Source organism: Hylobates moloch, unplaced genomic scaffold (assembly GCF_009828535.3).
Source record: "Hylobates moloch isolate HMO894 unplaced genomic scaffold, HMol_V3 SCAFFOLD_15, whole genome shotgun sequence".
NCBI lineage: Eukaryota > Metazoa > Chordata > Mammalia > Primates > Hylobatidae > Hylobates > Hylobates moloch.
In genome coordinates this window covers 50,829,484-50,852,499 of record NW_026652290.1, presented here as the reverse complement: position 1 = coordinate 50,852,499, position 23,016 = coordinate 50,829,484, and the positions used below count along the sequence as shown (strand labels likewise).

At 46.7% G+C, this 23,016-nt stretch overlaps 2 protein-coding genes across 2 annotated transcripts in view; both read right to left on the bottom strand.

Moving 5' to 3' along the window:
• LOC116483169 (uncharacterized) overlaps positions 1 to 3,531 on the bottom strand; it is a 51,754-nt gene extending 48,223 nt beyond the window's left edge. Inside the window, 5 exon segments of the mRNA XM_058428113.1 lie at positions 653 to 754; positions 876 to 911; positions 913 to 960; positions 1,036 to 1,211; positions 3,525 to 3,531. Coding sequence (XP_058284096.1) covers positions 653 to 754; positions 876 to 911; positions 913 to 960; positions 1,036 to 1,211; positions 3,525 to 3,531 — 369 coding nt within the window.
• Positions 3,532 to 3,563: 32 nt separating this feature from the next.
• Positions 3,564 to 23,016, bottom strand: part of LOC116483167 (multidrug and toxin extrusion protein 1) — a 42,471-nt gene continuing 23,018 nt past the window's right edge. The window contains 7 exon segments of the mRNA XM_032176941.2: positions 3,564 to 3,966; positions 8,732 to 8,810; positions 10,014 to 10,108; positions 14,364 to 14,496; positions 14,744 to 14,813; positions 19,327 to 19,402; positions 19,526 to 19,704. Coding sequence (XP_032032832.1) covers positions 3,740 to 3,966; positions 8,732 to 8,810; positions 10,014 to 10,108; positions 14,364 to 14,496; positions 14,744 to 14,813; positions 19,327 to 19,402; positions 19,526 to 19,704 — 859 coding nt within the window. The 3' untranslated portion in view covers positions 3,564 to 3,739.

The following is a 23,016-nucleotide window of genomic DNA, read 5'->3' as shown; positions in this document are numbered from 1 at the left end:
TGAGTGCAGTGGCACAATTCCGGCTCACTGCAACCTCAGGCCCCTGGGTTCAAGCAGTTATCGTGCCTCAGCCTCCCAAGTAGCTGAGATTACAGGCACGTGCCACCACACCCGGCTAATTTTTGTATTTTTAGTAGAGATGGGGTTTTCCCATGTTGGCCAGGCTGGTCTCGAACTCCTGACCTCAGGTGATCCGCCCACCTCGGCCTCCCAAAGTGTTGGTTGGGATTACAGGCGTTAGCCACCGCGCCCCGCCCTGTGTGTTTGTTTTTGAGACAGGGTCTTGCTCTGTTGCCAAGGCTAGAGTGCAGTGGTGCGGTCTCAGCTCACTGCAGCCTCGATCTGCTGGGCTTAAGCGATCCTCCTGCTTCAGTCTCCCGAGTAGCTGGGACCACAGGTGGTGGGACCACAGGTGGTGCCACCACGCCGGGATAATTTTTGTATTTTTAGTAGATTTTTGTATTTTTAGTAGAGACGGGGTCTTGCTATGCTGCCCAGGCTGGTCTCGAACTCCTGAGCTCAAGCGATCCTCCCACCTGGGCCTCCCAAAGCGCTGGGATTACAGTCGTGAGCCACAGCGCCTGGGGACACCGCTCAAATCCTAAGCCTTGGCCGCCCGTCGGCTCCTACAGGGGCGAAATCAGGCACCCACCGTGACGGCGAGCGTGACAGCATCCAGCTCGACCTTGCCCGGATGTCCACAGAAGATGGAGCTGACGAGGCTGATGAGAAAGATCATCAACTGCGCAAGAAACTGCGGAGGCGCGGAAAGCAAGGCGCGTTCACAGCCGCCCTCCCTCCTGGAAGCCCGCGCCCACCCCCGCGCGGCGGCTGCTCCGGGGGCGTCGGGCTGGGCCTGAGGCTGCCGCACTCACCACTGGGCCCGCGAGCGCCGCCAGCTCAGCCGCCTCCCCGCCGCAGGTCCGGGGGCAGCGCGCCCCGTAGGCCCCACAAGCGGTCCTGGCATTTGAGGGCCCGGGGCTGCTATGGGGGCCGGTCCTTGGCGGCGGCGGGGAGCTCAGCGGGGATCGGGACGTCGGCGGCCGCAGGGGCCTCCATGCGGAGGCGGGGAGCGGCTGGCGGCGGCTCAGGCGCGGGACCGCAGCGCGGTGGGAGGGGAGCGGGGGGCGGCCCGGTCCCACCCAGCCCTGCCCCTCCCCGCCCCGGACCCGCTCCAGACGCCCAGGGCAATGATCGCCGCCCGCAGAACCCTGGGGGAGGGGACCGGGAGGGCCTTTAGGGGCTGATGAAGGGGGCTCGGGGAAGGGGTCCCTGCGGGGGAGGACCCCTCGTGTGCTTTTGGATGACACAGGTTTTTTTTTTTTTTTGAGACGGAGTCTCGCTCTGTCACCCAGGCTGGAGTACATGGCGCAATCTCGGCTCACTGCAAGCTCCGCCTCCCGGGTTCACGCCATTCTCCTGCCTCAGCCGCCCGAGTATCTGGGACTACAGGCGCCTGCCACCATGCCCGGCTAATTTTTTTTTTTTTTTTTTTTGTATTTTTTAGTAGAGACGGGGTTTCACCATGTTAGCCAGGATGGCCTCGATCTCCTGACCTCGTGATCCGCCCGCCTCGGCCTCCCAAAGTGCTGGGATTACAAGCGTGAGCCACCGCGCCCGGCCGACACGGGTTTTTATCAGGAGTTTGTAGGTCAGGTTGGAAGAGCAAAATGCCTAGAGGGTGGGCAGAGAGGACGCAGCTGGTGATTCCATCCTCCGCGGGGCAGGGGTCTGGCGCTTTCTGGCATGCTTCTCCTGGCCTGGGCTTGCTGCGGGTTCAGGTATTTCCGGAAGAGGAGGGGTCCTGTCTCGCAAGGACCCCAGCCTCCCTTCTCCTGGCGGCCTGGGGTGGCCTCCTGGCCGGCGGCTATTTGCGGCTAGTGGTTCAAAGAACCTCCTCTCATCCTCAGGGGGTCCCTGCCCTACCTGGCAAAGGGAAGGGCAGGGGGTCCTGTGCGAGGGAAATGGAGACAGGGTTCGAGGGTTCCTGACAAGGAGCTGGGGAGGGGCTTCTGCGGTGTCTGCCCCCTGCCCCCAGGCCCAACCCCGAGGGCCACAATGCAAGCCTTTATCTGCCTTCCTGGAGAATGGGCCTCGTGGCCCCAAGAACGAGGCACTGAGGGTAGAGATACCTTAAGGTGGCCCCAACCAAAATCAGCAGTTGGGTGTTTTTTACTCAATGTAGGTAACTTTTCTGATTTTGTTATTTCAGGAAAAGGCCATGCCTAGAGCATTATATCCATCCTAGCACTAAGTCAAAAATATAGAAGCAAATCTCTATTTAATGTTTTATTTGGGAAGAAAGAATTGCATGTTCAGGGCATCCATGTAGACCAGTTGGTCCTCGGTGTGTCGGAACAACACAGAGAAGGCTGGAGGTTTTATCCAAAGAAATGTCAGTATTGCTCTTTGAGAAAGTTTATTGGCACCAGGAAGGGTCCTGGGAGCTGGCAAGCTACAACTGGTGAGCAACCGGGCAGGCAAAATTATTCCTAGAGCTTCAGCAAGTTATCTCAGCAGTTATGGATAAAGCTGGTCTCAGCTTACAGCAGGCAGTTTCACCAGCTGGATGTGCAGAGAATTTCTAAAGCCTGAGGTGCTTTTATCCCTGGCTTCTTGACTTTTGATTGGGTGTGACAAGAATGACTTAATTTGGTGTAATCCACTTTCACAGCACTGAGCATACTTAGTATGTACTGAGGCTTGCTGAATTAACAGTGTGTACCGCACCCCAGGAAGGCTTAATGAAGTAGGATTACTACTTAAGCTAAGATCTTTATTAAAATTTTGTCCTCTGGCCAGGTGTGGTGGCTCATGCCTATAATCCCAACACTTTGGGAGGGCAAGGTGGAAGGATTGCTTGATCCCAGGAATTCAAGACCAGCCTGGGAAACAAAGGGTAGACCCCAATATAAAAAATTAGCTAGGCGTGGTGGCACACTCCCGTGGTCTCAGCTACTCAGGAGGCTGAGGTGGGAGGATCATTTGAGCCCAGGAGGTTGAGGCTGCAGTAGGTCACGCACACACCCCTACCAGGAATTATCAGTCCTTGTTTGGATTTCCACAGCTCCAAAGATTTCCCAACTGTTTTTCAGTGCCCACAGTGCCTAGATCTAGACCTCAAATGAAGATTAACAAATGCCAGCTGGGCATGGTGGCATACCCCTGTAGTCTCAGCAACTCTGGTGGCTGACACAGGAGGACTGCTTGAAGCCCAAGATTTCGAGGCTGCAGTGAGCTATGATTGCACCACCGCACTCCAGCGTGCATGACAGAGCAAGACTTCCATCTATTAAAAAAATAACAATAAAACAAAAACAAATACCATTTGCCCAGTGAATAGTAATCTAAGGCCCAAGGAAAGATAGATTGTAAAATATATTTTACATAATTCAGGCAGTATGAATTCTTAAGCACTTCGTTTATGGGTTTTTGTCTAAAAAAATAGCAGAAGTATCAAAGCCATTGGCCAATGCAGTCAGCACATTGATCCTTGCTTGGTTCAGATGGTGGTGAATTATTACTCGTCATCTTTCAGACAGTGTCTTGGGCCACAATATAGCTTTTAACCTTAGTTGCTTTTTCTTTTTATAGAAAAATGTATCTTTGCATTCCCAACCCTCAAAAATCCATGGGCACACCTGCATGACATTAACTCAAAATAAATTGTCACTGGTGGGCCTGTGAATTGTGTGTGAGCTCAAAAGCATCACTTGACCTGACTTTCTTTCCTGCCACGTCACTGAATTCTGACATAGAATCTCACTAAAATCCCCACCAGCAAGATTAAGAAGACCCCCAGGAGCAGAAGCCCTCGCCGCAGCACCAGCTGTTTCCTGGACAACTTAGCGCTGTCCTGTGGATGTTCCGGCAAAGGTTCTTCTTGGTGCATCTGCTGATCCGACTGAGTCTCGCCTGTCTTTCCAACATCGTTCGTTAAAATTCCTTCAAGGTTTTCAGGGCACCCTGGGAGGAAAAAGGAACTTAGCAGCTTAAAAGGGATTGTTTTTTCATTTGTATAAAAGGCTATGTATAAAAGGAATATGTGCTAATAGCAGAGAGAAGGTTAATTCAGGACACTATTGCTACGGTGAATAAATAAAAGAAACCCTATCCCAGAGTGCCTCTCCACTCACTCCTTCACGAACACTGATAATCCTACCAGCGCTGGCTTGGGTGCTCCAGGGAGCACTCTCCCAGGAGCTAGAGAAATAAGGTAGCCCTCTCCATTAAAATTCACAGAGAAGCCAGGCGCAGTGGCTCATGCCTGTAATCCCAGCAGTTTGGGAGGCTGAGGCAGGCAGATCACCTGAGGTTGGGAGTTAGAGACCAGCCTGACCAATATGGAGAAACCCCGTCTCTACTAAAAATACAAAAATTAGCCACACATGGTGGCACATGCTTATAATCCCAGCTACTCAGGAGGCTGAGGCAGTGAGGCAAGAGTATTGCTTGAACCAGGAGGCAGAGGTTTGGGTGAGCCAAGATGGTGCCATTGCACTCTAGCCTGGGCAACAAGAGCAAAACTCCGTCTCCAAGAAAAAAAAAAAAAAAAGATTAACAGGGGAAACTTTCAAGAAGCCAACACCCATCTAATAAGCATTTCAGAACAAAACACAAGGAGAAACAACCTAAGAAATAATTCAAGTCTGGGTGTGATGGCTCACGCCTGTAATTCCAACACCTTGGGAGGCTGAGGTGGGAGAATCCCTTGAGCCCGGGAGTTCAAGACCAGCCTGGGCAACATAGTGATACCTCATCTCTACAAACAAAAACTTTGCTGGGCCTGATGGCACATGCCTATAGTCCCAACTACTTGGGAGACTGAGGTGGGAGGATCACTTGAGCCCAGGATATCGAGGTGCAGTGAGCTATGATTGTGCTACTGCAGTCCAGCCTGAGTGACAGAGAGAGACCCAGTGTCAAAAAAAAAAAAAAAAAGAAGGAAGAAAGAATACAAGGCTATTCACAGAATGGGAGAAAGATGTGACCGTTCACATCAAAGGGCCTACTAAGTATTGAAGGAGTGCAGAGAATTTCACCCCAAGATATGGCTCCCTGGTATAATGAGTATTTTAAATTAAAAACTCTTTAGAGATCAACAGGCCTTTAAAGAGACTTTTCCCCATCTACATAAAAGCCAGACAAACCCACCAAGAAGAACAATTGCCAAACCTTTTACAAAATAATGCTAGTCTCTTAGGTTCATTCAACTTCCAAAGGGAACCAGTCTGTCCACCCTGCCCCCAATCCATTCATTCTGCAAAATATCCAATCATTTTCCCTAGTACTCATTTACTATCCCTCAACAGAAGCACCAAATGCCCTATCTCCTCTCTCTCCTCTGAAAGTTGGTTATATGAGTGTTGGGCCTCACTGGGATGTTGGATAACGACTATGATTCTTCCCTTGTGCATGGTTAAATACATTTGTATGCCTTTTCTCTTATTCATCAGCCTTATTATAAGTTAATTTTTCAGTGAACCATCGGAGGGCAAGGGGAAAGCTCCTTCACCCCAACAGTTTCAAGCAGATAATGACTCACACCTAGACTTAGTCTCAAGACACTTCAGAACAGTAAGAGTAATAGGGCAGGCGTGGTGGTTCACACCTGTAATCCCAACACTGAGAGGCTAAAGCAGGAGGATTGCTTGAATCCAGAAGTTCAAGACCAACCTGGGCTGCAAAGCAAGACCTGGTCTCTACAAAAATATTAAAGAGTTAGCTGAGCATAGTGGCACGCACCTGTAATCCCAGCTACTCAGGAGGCTAAAATGGGAGGACTATTTGAGCCTCGGAGTTTGAGACTGCAGTGAGCTATAATTGCACCACCGCACTCCAGCCTGGGTGACAGAACAAGACCCTATCTCAAAAAAAAAAAAAAAAAAGAAAGAAAAGGAATAATAATAAGAAAATACCCGGCCGGGCGCGGTGGCTCACGCTTGTAATCCCAGCACTTTGGGAGGCCGAGGCGGGCGGATCACGAGGTCAGGAGATCGAGACCACAGTGAAACCCCGTCTCTACTAAAAATACAAAAAAATTAGCCGGGCGTGGTGGCGGGCGCCTGTAGTCCCAGCTACTCGGAGAGGCTGAGGCAGGAGAATGGCGTGAACCCGGGAGGCAGAGCTTGCAGTGAGCTGAGATTGCGCCACTGCACTCCAGCCTGGGTGACAGAGCGAGACTCCGTCTCAAAAAAAAGAAAATACCCTAAAAGCTTCCGAAGAGAAAAATGAAGGCAGATTACATAATGGCACGAGAATAAGCTTGGCCATCCCACTTCCTAATAAGCATAAGTGGATGAATGTTAGGAATGTAGCAATATCCTCAGAGTTCTGAAAGAAAATCATTTTGGGCCGGGTGCAGTGGCTCATGCCTCTAATCCCAGCACTTTGGGAGGCTGAGACAGGCAGATCGCTTGAGCCCAGGAGGTCAAGGCTGCAGTGAACCTTGATCGCACCACTGCACTCCAGCCTAGGTGACAGAGAAAGAGAGAAAAAGGGAGGGAGGGAGAAAAAATCATTTTGAACAGAATCATACCAGCTCACACTTAACAAAATGCTTTCCCTGGGCAGGCAGTTCTGGGTGCTTCTCAACCCCAACAGTGGTAGCATAAAAGTAAGTGCCATTGTTAGGCCGGGTGTGGTGGCTCACGCCTGTAATCCCAGTACTTTGGGAGGCCGAGCCAGGCAGATCACTTGAGGTCAGGAGTTCAAGAAAAGTCTGGCCAACATGGTGAAACCCCGTCTCTGCTAAAAATACAAACATTAGCCGGGTGTGGTGGCACACCACCGCACACACCTGTAATCCCAGCTATTCAGGAGGCTGAGGCAGGAGAATCACTTAAACCTGGAAGGTAGAGGTTGCAGTGAGAAGGAGCCACTGCACTCCAGCCTGGGCGACAGAGTGAGACTCAAAAACAACAACAGGGATAAGTGCTATTGTTATGCAGATTTCATGAATCAGGGAAACTGGCAAGATGGTAGAAAACATCGACCAACCCTTCCCTGAAGATCATTATAGAATCTCAATAAAACAAATTAAATATCATCTTGAAGGCATCAGAATGCAAACAATGTAATGAAGAGTCACCAGGGCAAGATCCAGGGGATGAAGGAAACCCAGAGGGGCTGCCCAGCCTCTGGGGCTGCTTCACATCAGAGAGTTCATTCAGATCAGAGAGATGAGAGGATGCAGATCAGAGAGATCTACATCCAGATCACATGACTGAGACGCTGAGCAGGGCTTTGGGGACTTGGGTACCTACCAAGAATCAGGCCCTGGCAAACCTCTCTGTACTTGAGGTTAGAACCCCAAAGGGCTGCATCCAAGACTTAAGGATGAACCAGTCCGGGTGTGGTGGCTCACGCCTGTAATCCCAGCATTTTGGGGGCCCGAGGAGGGCAGATCACTTGTGGTCAGGAGTTCGAGACCAGCCTGACCAACGTGGTGAAACCCCATATCCACTAAAAATACAAAAATTAGCCAGGTATGGTGGCGGGCGCCTATAATCCCAGCTACTCGGGAAGCTGAGGCAGGAGAATCGCTTGAACCCGGGAGGCAGAGGTTGCAGTGAGCTGAGATTGCACTACTGCACTCCAGCCTAGGCGATAGGGTGAGACTCCTTAAAAAAAAAAAAAAAAAAAAAAAGCATGAACCAGAAGAAGTAAACCAAGAAGCCTCACACTGGCTGCAGCACACCTTCAGGTCGGCTGGGTGCTCCAGAAAGCTCCATTTCGGAGATTGCCCTAGACTGCTGGTCATCCTCAGTGTCCAACAGAAGCAAAAGAAAATCCTCTCTGAAGATAAATAGACAACATTCTTTCAGGCTCAAGTTACTTCTATGAACAATTTTCAAATATAAAGTCTGGAACATAATCAAAGATAACCAGGCCAGGTGTGGTGGCTCATGCCTGTAATCCCACTGCTTTGGGAGGCCAAGGCAGGAGGATCGCTTGAGCCCAAGATGTAGAGGCTGCAGTGAGCAACCATCGTACCACTGCACACCAGCCTGGGCAACAGGGCAAGACCCTCTCTCTATTTAAAAAAAAGTTTTTCTTTAATTTTAAACAATTAATTTAAAAATAAATTAAAATCAAAGATAACCAGACACACAGCACAGGAGCCTAGACAACATGAATGAAAATTGGCAGAAACAACACAACTGACCACTGATTGCGTATCAGCCATTCTATGAAGTCAAAGGGTTTAAATTATAAAGGAGCAAGGATTACTGTGAGTGGGTGGCTAACTGCCTAAGGGGCCAGGAATCGGGGGGATTACTCAACTGACTGAAGAAAACCATAACCACATTTGCACGATGTGCATCAGAAGCAAAGGTCCAAGCAACGACCTGTTTAAAGCCTACAAGTATCTGCCTGATGAACAACAGGGACCCCATAAAAACAAACAAATGTCAGTTTCCAAGCTATGGTAGAAGCACAGTATCTCCAAGTGTTGGAAATACCTGCAAAGTGCTTGCAGAAATTAGGGGAGGAACTGGGGACCTTTCAGTCATCTATAGCGGTATACTAATGTGTGGAATTAAAGCAAATAAACTTGAAGTCAGTTTACCTTGAATTGGGTGTTACTTGACTTTGTCATATGTTTCTGAAACATTATTGCCCTATTTAAATGAGAGCTCATAGCAGCAAATCTAGCTGTGTCTCACTAACAGCCCCTCCAGTCCCACCTAGACAGGCCTGTCCAAGGGCTGAGGGAGTCATATCATACCTGGGTGAAGCAGATCCCGAGGAAGAGCAGAATTCCCACTCTGAGGCACGTTTACTTTCAAATTGGCGTGTACCTGAGCCTGGAAAATGAAACTCAGTCAGTCCATCAGGCTTCACGATAGTGTTAATACGGTATTTTACTTGACCACCTAGTTTAGGAAAAGCCAAGCCATTTTCCTTAATTGGCACGTATAGCTTAAGTTCCTCTCACTCACACGTCATCTTTCATAAAGATTGAAATGGGGCCAGGCTCAGTGCTCACACCTGTAATCCCAGCACTTTGGGGGGCTGAGGAGGGAGGATTGCTTGAGCCCAGGAATTCAAGGCCAGCCTGCGCAACACAGCAAGATCCCATTTCAATTAAAAAATTAAAAACAAAACAACAACAACAAAAAAAACCAGCCAGACATGGTGGCGCATGTCTGTATTCCCAACTACTTGGGTGGCTGAGACAGGAGGATCACTTGAGCCCAGGAGGTTGAGACTCCAGCGAGCTGTTATCCTGCCACTATAGTCCAGCCTGGGTGACACAGTGAGAGCCTGTCTCTTAAGAAAAACAGAAAAGGTTGAAATGGTGTCCATGAGAGGGAAGGCGGGATGGAAACAGTACAGGGTGAGGGAGACAGGGACAAGAGACGGACCAAGATCATTTAGAACTCTCCCTTTTTACTTTATCTCTTTCTTCTTTTTAAAAAATTTTTATTTGTAGAGACAGGGTCTCGCTCCATCACTCAGGCTGGAGTGCAGTGATCACAGTTCACTGCAGCCTCAAACTCTTGGGCTCAAGCGATCCTCCCGCCTCAGCCTCCTGAATAGCTGGGACTACAGGCATAAGCCACTGTACCTCGACTGATCTCATTTTTCTGCCACCTATTTCTAGACCTCACACTGACCCTAGAAAGTTGAAGGGAAGGATGCACACAAGTATCTTAACAAAATATTTGGAGATCATAAAAACAACATCAGGATGACTTTGATGCATCCCACCTTTCTCTCCGTTCTAATTCTTGTCCTGAAATTGGATTTTCCTGAACAAGGGTGACAGCCTGGCATGGGAGACAAGGAAGAAAGGAGTCCCCTATTTTTCTGGGAATGGATAAAGCCAGGGTGATCTGGCCCTTCACATCTGAACTGTCTAGTTAAAACAACAAGAACAATAGTATTCGTGAGATAAGAATAAAGAAAATGAGAAAAGAACTTTCCAAAACAAAAAAGGGAGAGCCAGATCAGATCCTGTTTTTCTAGGAGAGGAACATTTACCGGGACAGAATGAACATAGTTACCTGCTGACAGGCTTTTTTCCAATTTAGCCGAATAATAAAGCCTAGAAAACACACAGCTTGAAAGACTGTACAGATGATGATCCCTGACCACAGACCTAGAAATAGAAATATTTAATAGAGGTTAATTCCATAGAAAACCAGCTGCCCCTGGGGAGTATGTTTTGCCTATCCCACTTCTGTCAGCCATACTGAATATCTGCTTTCATGGCTAAGGTGGAGCCCACAGTGGGCCAGAGACCTCTACCCTCCTCCTCCTCGGGCTTCCAGAAGGTTCCAGAAGATTCTGGAAAGCCCAGTACTCCCTGAGGCCACCCCCAAAAGGGCCATCTCTTTTGGTTCAGGATTTCTGAACAAATATTCAGAGGATATTTTTGGCCTTACTGATTATAATGCTTGAATATTAAGAAAAATGTCAGTTATAAGGAAATTAAAATTTCCCAGGACCAACTACTTCTGCCCTAGTTCCCTCAAAAAAGGGGACTAACATTAAAAAAAAAAAAAAAAAGCAGAAATCACTAGCCATATAAATTACTAATGTTCTCTCCCTCAGAGTTCCTGCCAGACCTTGGACCTTAACTTGCTTCTGACACAGACTTTGCTGGAAGCTTCTAAAGCAGGGCTGGGCACCTACAGATGACTGGAGAACACCAAAGGCAGGCCAGGTGGGAATGGATGGTGGGAAAAGCCCTGTGAATCTCAAGGCACCACACAGGGCACAGAGGGAGACCCTAAGTGAGGAGGGTTTTTTGGTCAACAGTAAACTAATGGCAGAACCAAAAGCTCCAACAATAACCAAGAGACAAGGGCCTGACCATGATAAAAACAGACCTCTGCCTCACAACCTGCAGCACCCTGCCCAAGAAACCCCACCCCATCTACAATAGACCCAGGAAGCCAGCCTTCCCTAAATCAGACTTGCAGGAAGCAAGATAGCCGCCTTTGGTAACAATCCAGGAAGCTAACCAGTAACTTCTGTGATGATTGGCCCCAGATGGCCAGGACTTGATTAGCAACTGACAGCTTCCCTAATTTTGGTCTGCACTTCCAACTTAGGACCAACTAGAGAAAGTAAAATACATCCCCCTAACCAATCACATGGGAGGCCCATTTCTAGTCAGCCAACTCCAGCATCCCCCAGATCAACAATCTCCACTCAGGACACACCTGCAGCCTCCCCTTTTATCCACTGTGGCGCTTTCCCACTCCTTTGCCTGCCTTCAAGTCTCTGCCCAAATGCAAGTGGTGGCAGCCAACACCCTTGCTGAGAATACACAGCCTTTGCTTGTCTTGCTTGGTTGATCCTGGTTTATTTCCACAGCTGTCCAGATCTATGTAAGGGTTAAGGTGGCTAGTCTGGGTTCCTGGTTTATGGATTTGGTACAGGGTTTACAGCTCTGTTTCTTGGTACTAATCACATTTTTCAGGTATGATCGGCCTGCACTTTGGTTTGTTTGTTTGCTTTTTAGAGTCAGGGTCTTGCTCTGTTGCCCAGGCTGGAGAGCAGTGGCATGACCACAGCTCATTGCGGCCTCCAACTCCTAGAGTCAAGTGATCCTCCTGCCTTGGCTCCCAAAGCACTAGGATTATAGGTATGAGTCACCACGCCCAGCCTAGCCTGCTCTTAGAATAGTATAATTGGTGCCACCTGCTAGTCCTATAAAAAAATTAGTAAAAGCAAGCTACTGGCTTCCTCTTTCAAATCCAGTGTTCTCAGTACGTAGAAACTACAAGCTCACCCGAACCACCTTAAACAGGAAATAACCAGCTACCTCCAGCTATAATTTGAAAGTTATGAATTAGATTTCCAATAATTTTAGCATACATCATTTAAAAGATTACTATTTGACCCAACCTAGGAGCCCAAAGTGGGATGATTATTAGAATCTCATGAGCAAGGCCCAGGAATTTACATATTTAAAATGTCTCCCAGGGATTCTGAAGGTCACCACGATTTCCTGGGGTTGCTTCTGAGAACCTGCAGAATTCTGATGCTCTCCTAGACACCTTGTATAGGTATACTGCATACCATACCAGGAGACACAATACTCAAAACCAATTCGTACCACACTTTCTTCTAATATGTGGGTGGGGGGCATTGACTACAGTCTTCTCAGAGAGCCCTCACATCCCCAGGGCCCACACCATTTCTTTTCAGTGATTCTCAACTTCCTCTTCTACTTTGCACAATTAGTTATGCTTTTTTTTTTTTTTAAGGTAGAGTCTCACTCTGTCGCCCAGGCTAGAGTGCAGTGGTGCCATCTTGGCTCACGGCAGCCTCCGCCTCCCGGGTTCAAGCAATTCTTGTGCCTCAGCCTCCCAAGTAGCTGGAACTATAGGCGCACACCACCACACCTGGCTAATTTTTGTATTTTTAGTAGAGACGGGGTTTCACCATGTTGCCCAGGTTGGTCTTGAACTCTTAACCTCAAGTGAACTGCCCACCTCAGCCTCCCAAAGTGCTGGAATTACAGGCATGAGCCACTGTGCCTGGCCTAGATATATTTTGTTAAATGAATAGGTGAGCCAAGGACAGCACTTGGGATATAGACAGATTTATATTTCAAAGCAGGTTCCTCATGCCTGTAATCCCAGATACTTGGGAGGCCAAGGTGGGAGGATCACTTGAGTCAAGGAGTTTGAGACCAGCCTGGGCAACATAGCAAGTCCCCATCTGTAAAAAATGAAAAAAGAGAATAAAGTAGACTCTTCTTCTAAAAAAGTTGAACTCATAGAAGTAGAGAGTAGAATGATGGTTACCAGGGACTGGTGGCAAGGAGGGGAGGGTGTGGGAACCGGGAGTTGTTAAGGTACAAAGTTTCCGATAGACAGGAAGAATAAGTTTTGAGATCAACTGCACACCAGGGTGACTGTAGTCAATGTACTGCACATTTTGAATTAACTAAGTAAATTTCAAATGTCTCACCATAAAAAATAAGTGGTGATAAGTATGTTAATTAGCTTAATTTAATCATTCCACATTTTATACGTATATCAAAACACCACACTGTACCCCATAAATGTATACAACTATCATTTGTCAATTTAAAGTTTAAAAGATATAGGGAATTTAAATTATTTCCTTAATATTTTATACTGATTGCATGTTGCAATAATTTTAGATATATTGTTTTACATAAAATACATCACTTTAAAAATAAAAATAAATTAGATTTCTATAATATTTGCATTAGCTAGGCAATTGGCAAATCCAAAATATGAATCACACCAGAAACTCAGCTAAATAATTTTCTGCACTATCATGCAAGCCCAATGAACTTTGTGTTGGCAATTCTATTCTTTGAACAACTCCTGTATTTTTAATTAAAATATTATTGAACTTGAGAAAAATGTGCCACATAAAGGAACATACTGAACTGGAAGTTCCCTGTAGCTATCAGTTGACTTCTCACCACCTCTGAGCCTGCCAAGTACAGATGAATCAAAACAAGCCACGCTTTAAGTCAGTCACTACTCACCCCAAAGATAAATGTCCAGGTTTTCATATCATCATTTATTAACTGCCAATATGTTCCAAATTATTATTTTAGAAATCAAAGCTGGGCAGTCATTTATTTCCATACCTTTTAAAAAGATTAGCTCTGGTAATTTCAGATGCTGTGGATTAAGTTTTTTCTTCCAAATGTGGGTAGGTGCTCAAGTCCACCCCCTTCCTTCTGTGCTGTTCACACCGACCACATGTACGGCCTTGTGGGGAGACCCACGGGCACACAGCTAAGGCTGTGCAAGGAGGGAGGTGGAGGCTGCGGAGTGTGATGAGGGTGATGAGAAGGGCACTGGCCACCCATTGCCCTCCAAGGATCCAGCCACACTGCTTGGTGAGCACATGGGGCACTGCTCTAGGATGCAGAGTACCACCGTGAGTGCTGACCCTGTGGCACCCCACGCATGCAGGACAGACCGCCTACGATGGCACTGGCCCTGCAGAGTCACCCTCAGGGGCTCACATGCTGTCTCTAAAGAATAGCATGGAACACGCTAAAGGGATGCTTCCAAATGCTTCTTCAGCGGTCCCTGCTGTCGCCTCCTTTAGAGAAGTGAGGGCTGGATAACTCAGGATAGGAGGTGAGTAGAAAGGGCATCTGTGCTCGTGTGTCAGCATGGAAGACTGCCCGCAGGGGCGTGAGGGGCAGGACCACATAGCCTTGGGGCCCTGGCTAGAGCTGGAGGCCACCTCCTGAACGCCCCCTACGCTCTCTGACAAGACACAGAATGGACGTGGGCGAGCTCCCGAGTTTCAGAGGTGAGCCTCAGTCAAAGACCTGTGTGCTCCAACGGTCATTTCCTGGGCTGGTGAGCAGCTAAGCCCTGCCTGCAGAGGTTAGCGCTTACCCATCACTCCAAGTTTGGTTGCAAACATCAGCGCAATCCCGATGGGGAGGCCAACCACATAGTACCCAATGGTATTCACAATGGCTCCAACCTTCTGATTTCCACTCCCCCTCAGAATGCCACCGCTCGTGCACTGCAGGCAGAGACCATTCCATCAGTGTGAACACATCCAGCGCTCTTGAAACACTCCCATCTCCCGAGCACTTCATATTCTGTGGGACTCTGATGCTAAAATCCATGGTAAGGTGACAGTATCCTTCTAAATGAAATGTGATAACAATATTCAATCTTCCTACCTATGCTGGCCCCTCCTCTCAGCTGAAATTTACCACCATCAGAAGATCATAACAGTGCTTAGGGGACTACTACATAATACTTACAGCAAGAGCTTCAAAGAGGTGGGAAACAGCATAAATTGGAACCACCTGAGCCACCAGATTAATGATGTCTCTGTTAGGAAAATAAAGCACGTGGTGATTAGGAGACAAAGTGGAGAAAGAAGTATATAGGTTTCTGGCTGGGTGCAGTGGCTCATGCCTGTAATCTCAGCACTTTGGGAGGCTGAGGCGGGAGGATCATCTGAGGTGATCAGGAGTTTGAGACTAACCTGACCAACATGGCAAAACCCTGTATCTACTAAAAATATAAAATTAGCCAGGCCTGGTGGTGGGTACCTGTAATCCCAGCTACTCAGGGGGCTGAGGCAGGAGAATCGCTTGAACACGGGAGGCAGAGGTTGCAGTGAGCTGAGATCACATCACTGCACTTCAGCCTGGATGACAGAGCGAGACTGTCTTTAAAAAAAAAAAAGTATATAGCTTTCTGCATATTACAGACATGTGCATGCATTGAGGCCAGCAGCCTAGTCAGGGACAGTTCTCCTGTTGCTGGGTCCATAGAGGAAACTAACTGCATGTTGTATCTCACAGCTTTTAGAAAAAATATGCAGAACCACACCCTTGTCTTCAGGAGATATGTTCCAAGTCCCCCAGTGGATGCCTGAAATCGCAGAGAGAACTGAACCCTAAATACGTTGTGTTTTCCTTATACACACATACCTATGATAATGTTAATTTATAAATTGGACACAGTAAGAGAGTAACAACAGTAGTAATAAAGTAGGCCATAACCACATGCCAGCATCACTACTTTTGTGCTTTGGGATTACTAGCACTGCGATACCAAAACAGTCGATCTGAAATAACTTGCAGGTGGAAAGCACACACAGCGTGGAGACGTTGGACAAAGGGATGATTTCATGTCCCAGGCGGGACGTGAGATTTCCTCCTAATACTCATAACAGCATGCAATTGAAAACTTATGAATTGTTTATTTCTGGAATTTTCCACTTAAGATTTTCAGACCGCCAGGCATGGTGGCTCATGCCTGTAATTCCAGCACTTTGGGAGGCCGAGGCGGGCAGATCACAAGGTCAGGAGATCGAGATCATCCTGGCTAACATGGTGAAACTCCGTCTCTACTAAAAATACAAAAAGATTAGCCGGGCGTGGTGGCGGGCACCTGTAGTCCCAGCTGCTGGGGAGGCTGAGACAGGAGAATGGCGTGAACCCGGGAGGCAGAGCTTACAGTAAGCCGAGATCATGCCACTGCACTCCAGCCTGGGCAACAGAGCGAGAGTCCATCTCAAAAAAAAAAAAAAAATTTCAGACAAAAATTGACTGTAGGTGACTAAACCTTGGGAAACAAAACTGAGGATAAGGAGGGGCTACTGCATAGTCCCTTCGGTCAGTGTAGACAATCAAGGGATTTGATGACACCCCTCCCCCTTTCCCCATCAGCTGAAAAGAAGTTTGGCTGGGCACAGTGGCACGCACCTATCATCCCAGCAAGTTTGGATGCTATGATCATCCTTCTTTTAAGATGATGCCACAGGCCAAGTCTGACTGTGTCTCTTAGTAGGCCTGAGTGAAGCGCTACAGAGTAAAAATTAAGTTCCCTCTATGGAATGAAGGTTGGTAAAGGCCATAGATATATTCTGCAGAATTATCCCTGGTTCCTAGAAATGGGACCCCTAAAGGTAGAGACTTAGATTCTAACCCCTGCACATGAAGGGAGACGAGAAAAATGCTGCCTTGACCTGGGGAAGCAAGAAATTCACAACACCCTTGGAGTGAGTTTGGTCACTCCAAACTAGAACCTAGAAGACTGTCTCCCAATAAATACTTGTTTAATTACTAAATAAGAAATCCAGCACTGGCCCGGACGTGGTGGCTCATGCCTGTAATCCCAGCACTTTGGGAGGCCAAGGCGGGCGGATCACCTGAGGTGGTGAGTTCGAGACCAGCCTGACCAACATGGAGAAATCCCGTCTCTTCTAAAAATAAAAAATTAGCGGGTGTGGTGGTGCATGCCTGTAATCCCAGCTACTCGGGAGGCTGAGGCAGGAGAATCGCTTGAAACCAGGAGGCAGAGATTGTGATGAGCCGAGATTGCGCCATTGCACTCCAGCCTTAGCAACAAGAGCGAAACTCCATCTCAAAAAAAAAGAAAAGAAATCCAGCACTGAACAAGATGATCACTTCCTCCTCACCAAAAAGGACAGAAATATAATTATTGGCCGGGCGCGGTGGCTCAAGCCTGTAATCCCAGCACTTTGGGAGGCGTCAGAGTCCCATCCTGGTGACAGGTGAAACCCCGTCTCTATAAAATACAAAAAATAACCAGGGTTTGGTGGGACCTGTCGTCAGTAAATATAATTATTTTATTCAAATTTTATTTTTTGAATAGGTAACATGCACATGGTCAAAAAATAGAACAATATGAACAAAAAAATAGCTTTCTCTTATTTCTTACCAGGAAATCAGTTTATTTAGACCTTCTATCTTTTCTAGGGTATATACTGATCAATTACTTCCCTAGAAAATTATCTGTTTATTCCGGGTTTTTAGATTTCCTTGGGAAAAGTTGTGCAAAATAGTCTCTTAGGATTTTTAAAAATGATTGTGTGTAGTAGTAACGTCCCCCTTTCTTTGTCAGAGGTGCCGTTTCCCACCCCCTGTGATTAAGTTAGGTAGAGGTTCATCTCTTTCACCGATTCTACCAGGTTGGGTCGATCCTGGCCACCTTACAAGTAATTTGATTGTTGAGTTTCTGATGTTTCCTTGTCTCGTCAGTTCTATAGTTTGTGGGCCTCTTGTTTTTCATTCTTTTCCTGCACTGTATGGTTTCCCAAGTGGACAGATTCAGAGTCCAGCTTCTACTATATTCCTTCTGAAACCATCCATCTATCCTAGTCCTCATAAAGTTCATCCTGATTCCTTTTGTGAGAAAAGCCAACTACTTACTGTCACCTTCCCCACTCATTCTGAGTGAGGGAGTTATAAACAATTTTTTTTTTTTTTGAGACAGAGTCTCATTCTGTTGCCCAGGCTGGAGTGCAGTGGCACAATCTCAGCTCACTGCACCCTCCGTCTCCCAGGTTCAAGTGATTCTCCTGCCTCAGCCTCCTGAGTAGCTGGGATTGCAGGCGTGCCTCACCACACCTGGCTAATTTTTTTGTATTTTTAGTACAGACAGGGTTTCCCCATGTTGACCAGCTGGTCTTGAACTCCTAAACTCAAGCGATCCATCTGCCTCAGCCTCCTAAAGTGTTGGGATTACAGGAGTGAGCCACCGTGCCTGGCCTAAACATCTTATTTCCCCATAACAAAATAGCCAAAGCTGAAAAATGAAAACCTATGATCTGAAGTCAAAAGTCAAATGTGTGAAGAATAAACCACGAAATTAGTTCTGTCCACTCCACCAGCTTTCTGAATCCAGGAAGGCAAAGTCCCTTTGCATTTTGTAACTGCTGATAAAGGTGTCCAAATAAGAAGTATCCCCATAAAGTTTCTATGTAGTCCGAATGTACACACTAGCATCACTGATGAAGGAAACAAATTCTGCAGAGCAGAGGGGACTTATCCAAGAATTCTTTTTTTTTTTTTTTTGAGACAGAGTCTCGCTCTGTCGCCCAGGCCAGAGTGCAGTGGCGCAATCTCGGCTCACTGCAAGCTCCGCCTCCCGGGTTCACGCCATTCTCCTGCCTCAGCCTCTCCGAGTAGCTGGGACTACAGGCGCCCGCCACCACGCCCAGCTAATTTTTTTGTATTTTTAGTAGAGACGGGGTTTCACCGTGGTCTCGATCTCCTGACCTCGTGATCCGCCAGCCTCGGCCTCCCAAAGTGCTGGGATTACAAGCGTGAGCCACCGCGCCCAGCCCCAAGAATTCTTTAGTAATCAATCTGAGAATGTGACTTTTGAGACAGCCCACTGATGAGATTTTAACTTCAATTCAGTTTGACAAACACATTATGCAACTACTACAAACCGGGCATTTTGGCCAATACTAAGAAACCAAGAGGATTCTTATCATTGGAAACAAAATAATTAACTGAAAATATAATTAATCATACTAAAAAGGGGTTTCCACCTTTAAAATACATGACCAGCAGAAGCACAAAATGATCACCAATGCCCATTAAGTTGGCATTGTAGATTATAAATCAGTTCCTACATCTGATATGTTCTTCCCAAGTAACATCAGTGGAGCCTCTGATCTTTTTTTTTTTTTTTTTTTTAAGATGAAGTCTTGCTCTGTTGCCCAGGCTGGAGTGCAGTGGCACAATCTCGGCTCACTGCAACCTCTGCCTCCTGGGCTCAAGAGATTCTCCAGCCTCAGCCTCCCAAGTAGCTGGGATTACAGGCATCTTCAACCACACCCGGCTAATTTTTGTATTTTTAGTAGAGATGGGGGTTTCGCCATGTTGGTCAGGCTGGCCTTGAACTCCTGACCTCAGGTGATCCCCAAAGTGCTGGGATTACAGGCGTGAGATGTTTTCTTTTTACTGATATGATTTCAAACAGCAATGTTTCTGAACAGCCTGATTTTAGAGAACAAAGTTTCTCAATGAACCATTTCTTTGTCACAGATTTCACACTTCAAGAAAATCCTAGCACTCACCGGTCGGTAGTAAAAATGTACCCCACGTGATCCTTACAGCTTAACAGCAGGACACTGAAGGCTACAGCAAAGACCACTGAAGGTGAAAACGGCAGAAGAAACAACACAGTGAACAAGAAGATCCACAGGAAGTGGGGGAGCCTGGGTTTTGCATGCAGAGACTCTGCACCAAGAGCCTCGGGTAAAGGGGTCTCAGCACCTGTAATCAGCAGGGAAACGGTAGAGGACTTCCGTGCCTGCTCCATGTCTCCAGCACCCAGAGCGTTTCCTACCCGGACACTGGCAGCCACGCTGAAGCCTGCAGGGACCTAAAACGAAAAGGAAACCTGCAACAACGAGTGAGAAACTGCAGAGTGAGAACACGTGCAGAGAAGCAGCCTCATGCCTCACACCTGGTGGGGAAACTTGGTCCTAAAAGTTTTGAAAAGACTGATTTGCAACATCCCCTTTGTCTAGCTGGGAACTCCCACGCTACTGTGGAAACTGAACCCCAGGTTACGATGCTTAGCACAAACTGGGCTTTGCTGCAGAGCTTCCAACCTCTGCAACACGAGGGTGCTGCACAACCATGTTCCTCCTCTGGGTGTGGGGAGATGGACTGACTCACCAGGAGCCCAGGCTTGTGCCTGTTTTTTGTTGTTGTTGGTTTTTGTTTTGTTTTTTTAAATAGGGACAGAGGTCAGGCGCGGTGGCTCATGCCTGTAATCCCAGCACTTTGGGAGGCCGAGGCAGGTGGATCACTTGTGGTCAGGAGTTTGAGACCAGCCTGGCCAACATGGTGAAACCCCATCTCTACTAAAAAATACAAAACTTAGCTGGGTGTGGTGGTGCATGCCTGTAATCCCAGCTACTCAGCAGGCTGAGGCAGGAGAATCACTTGAACCTGGGAGGCGGAGGTTGCAGTGAGCCGCGATAGTGCCACTACACTCTAGCCTGGGCGACAGAGTGAAACTCCTTCTCAAAATAAATAAATAAAATAAAATAAATAGGGACAGAGTCTCACTCTGTCCCTCAGGCTGGAGTGCAGTGGCACAATCATAGCTCACTACAGCCTCCACCTCCTGGGCTCAAACGATCCTGCAACCTCAGCCTCTCAAGTAGCTGGAATCACAGGCATGCGCCTCCACACGTGACATAATGTCTGTTCTGAAAGACCATCAAGGGATCCAGCTTAGAAGACAGGAGTGGCACTAAAGGAACTGCAGGGAAGCAACCCTGCATTGTGGTTAGGGATCAGGATTCTGAAGCCAGATTGCTTGGGCTCAAATCCCAGCACAGCCACTTTATCAGCTGCATCACCCTGAGCAAGTTACTTACCCTCTCGAAACCTCCGGAGTTTCATCTGTAAAAGGAGTTGAATCATAGAACCTATCTCACTGGGCGATTGTGGGAACTTAATGAGTCCGTACATGCTAACTGCTTAGAAGAAGCATGTAGGAATTGCTCAATAAAGATTTACCATTACTATTATTTATAAAGTTACCACTTGAAAAATTAATAAGGAAAAATGAGTCATCACTTGTTGAAACATGAACATTGCCTTAGGATCAGGATGACTATGGACCAGCTTAAAGAAAATCTCATACACAGATTGAGAAATAAAAAAGTAATAGAAGACTGAGTCTCTGCCTATAAATTCACAAGCAGGGACAAACATAGAGATCGCCTGACAAATTATTTATTCATTACAAAGGGAAAGGTAGTAACGACAGGAGAAACCTGGCAGGCACCACCTTAGCCAAGCAATCAAAGTTAATACTGGCAGGGTGCAATGGCTGTGCCTGTAATCCCAGCACTTTGGAAGGCCAAAGTGGAAGGATTGCTTGAGCCCAGGAGTTTGAGACCAGCCTGGGCAACATAACAAGATCAAATTTTTTAAAAAAATTAGCTGGGAGTAGTGGTGCATGCCTGTAGTCCCAGCTACTCAGGAGGCTCAGGTGGGAGGATTGCTTGAGTCCAGGAGGTCAAGACTGTAGTAAGCCAAGATCAGGCCACTGTCACCAGCCTGGGTGACAGAGCAAGATGATGTCTCAAAAAAAAAAAAAAAACAAAACCCACCACCACCAAGTAAAAAGTAGTATCACCAACACTGAGACAGATCAACATCATGTGCCTCCTGATATGGTGCACTAAGAAGGACACAGCATCACTTCTCTAGCTTTCCTGCCCAAAACGGACAATCTAAATTTATTTATAAGGAAACATCAGCTGCACCACACTGAGTGAACTTCTACAGATAATGGCCTATGTTCTTCAAAAATGCCAAGGTCAAGAAAGACGAAGGAACAATGAAAATCTATTCCAGATTAAAGGACACTAAAGAGATATGACACTAGGGGAAAATTAGTGATAAGGGACATTACCAGAACAATTGGTATTGTTTTGAATTGACTGTATTGATACAGTATTTGAACATGGACTGTGTAGGTAGACCAGACAGAATAAATGTGGCAAAACTGGTGAACCTGAGGAAAGGGCACACATCTTTCTTTTGATTAAGAAGAAATATAAGTGTAAATTCTTACAAGCCTATTGGAAAGCATATGGAAATATATTCAAAAGACATAAAATCGTACCTTTGTTTCACTTTTACGACTCTTAAAGAAATAATCAGACAAGTATATGAAGATATTTGTCCTAGGATGTTCCTTGAAGAGTTGTTAATATTGAAACATTGGAAATAAACTATTCAACCATAGGAAATTGATTTTAAAAGTATATCACATATAGTGGCATGCTATATGCCATTAAGCATTTTGACTTAGATATAGTTCATGAATTTACTCAAATATAAAATGTAAATAAAATATTAAAAGTGAAGTAAAAAATCCATATTAAAAAACTCTGCCAAGGATAGAAAAACAAAAACAAAAAACATAGGTCTGCAAGAGAATAATTCTTAAAGAAAACAGGAAATGTGTACTCTATGTTTTAAAACATAACCAATATCAGAGGGAAAAAATCTAAGTGTTAATACTGCAAAAAATGCCAAGCATATCTGCTGGCTTGAGTTTCTCCCCACATTACAAACTCCCTTTCTGTTTTTAATTTTACATTTCTAAAATGGTACTTGCTTCCTTCAGAATCTCCAGTTGATGTTTTCAGGAAAATACAGCCAAAGAAAAGCTTCCTAATGACTAGTGTTCTCTATGATCAAAATTTCCTCCCTTTTAAGGTTGAATAATACTCCACTATATGCATAGAACCTGTTTCGTTTACCCTCAGACACATAGGTTGCTTCCACCTTTTGTCTACTGTCAATGATGCTCCTATGAACACAGTTAACAAGTCAGGCGCGGTGGCTCACGCCTGTAATCCCAACACTTTGGGAGGCCAAGGCGGGTAGATGACCTGAGGTCAGGAGTTCAAGACCAGCCTGACCAACATGGTGAAACCCTGTCTCTACTAAAAATACAAAATTAGCTGGGCATGGTGGCAGGCACCTGTAATCTCAGCTACTTGGGAGGCTGAGGCAGAAGAAATGCTTGAACCCGGGAGGCGGAGGTTGCAGTGAGCCAAGATCACACCATTGCACTCCAGCCAGGGCAACAAGAGTGGGACTCCATCTCAAAAAAAAAAAAAAATCCCTTTAAGACCCTGCTTTCGCCGGGCGCGGTGGCTCACGCTTGTAATCCCAGCACTTTGGGAGGCCGAGGCGGGCGGATCACGAGGTCAGGAGATCGAGACCAC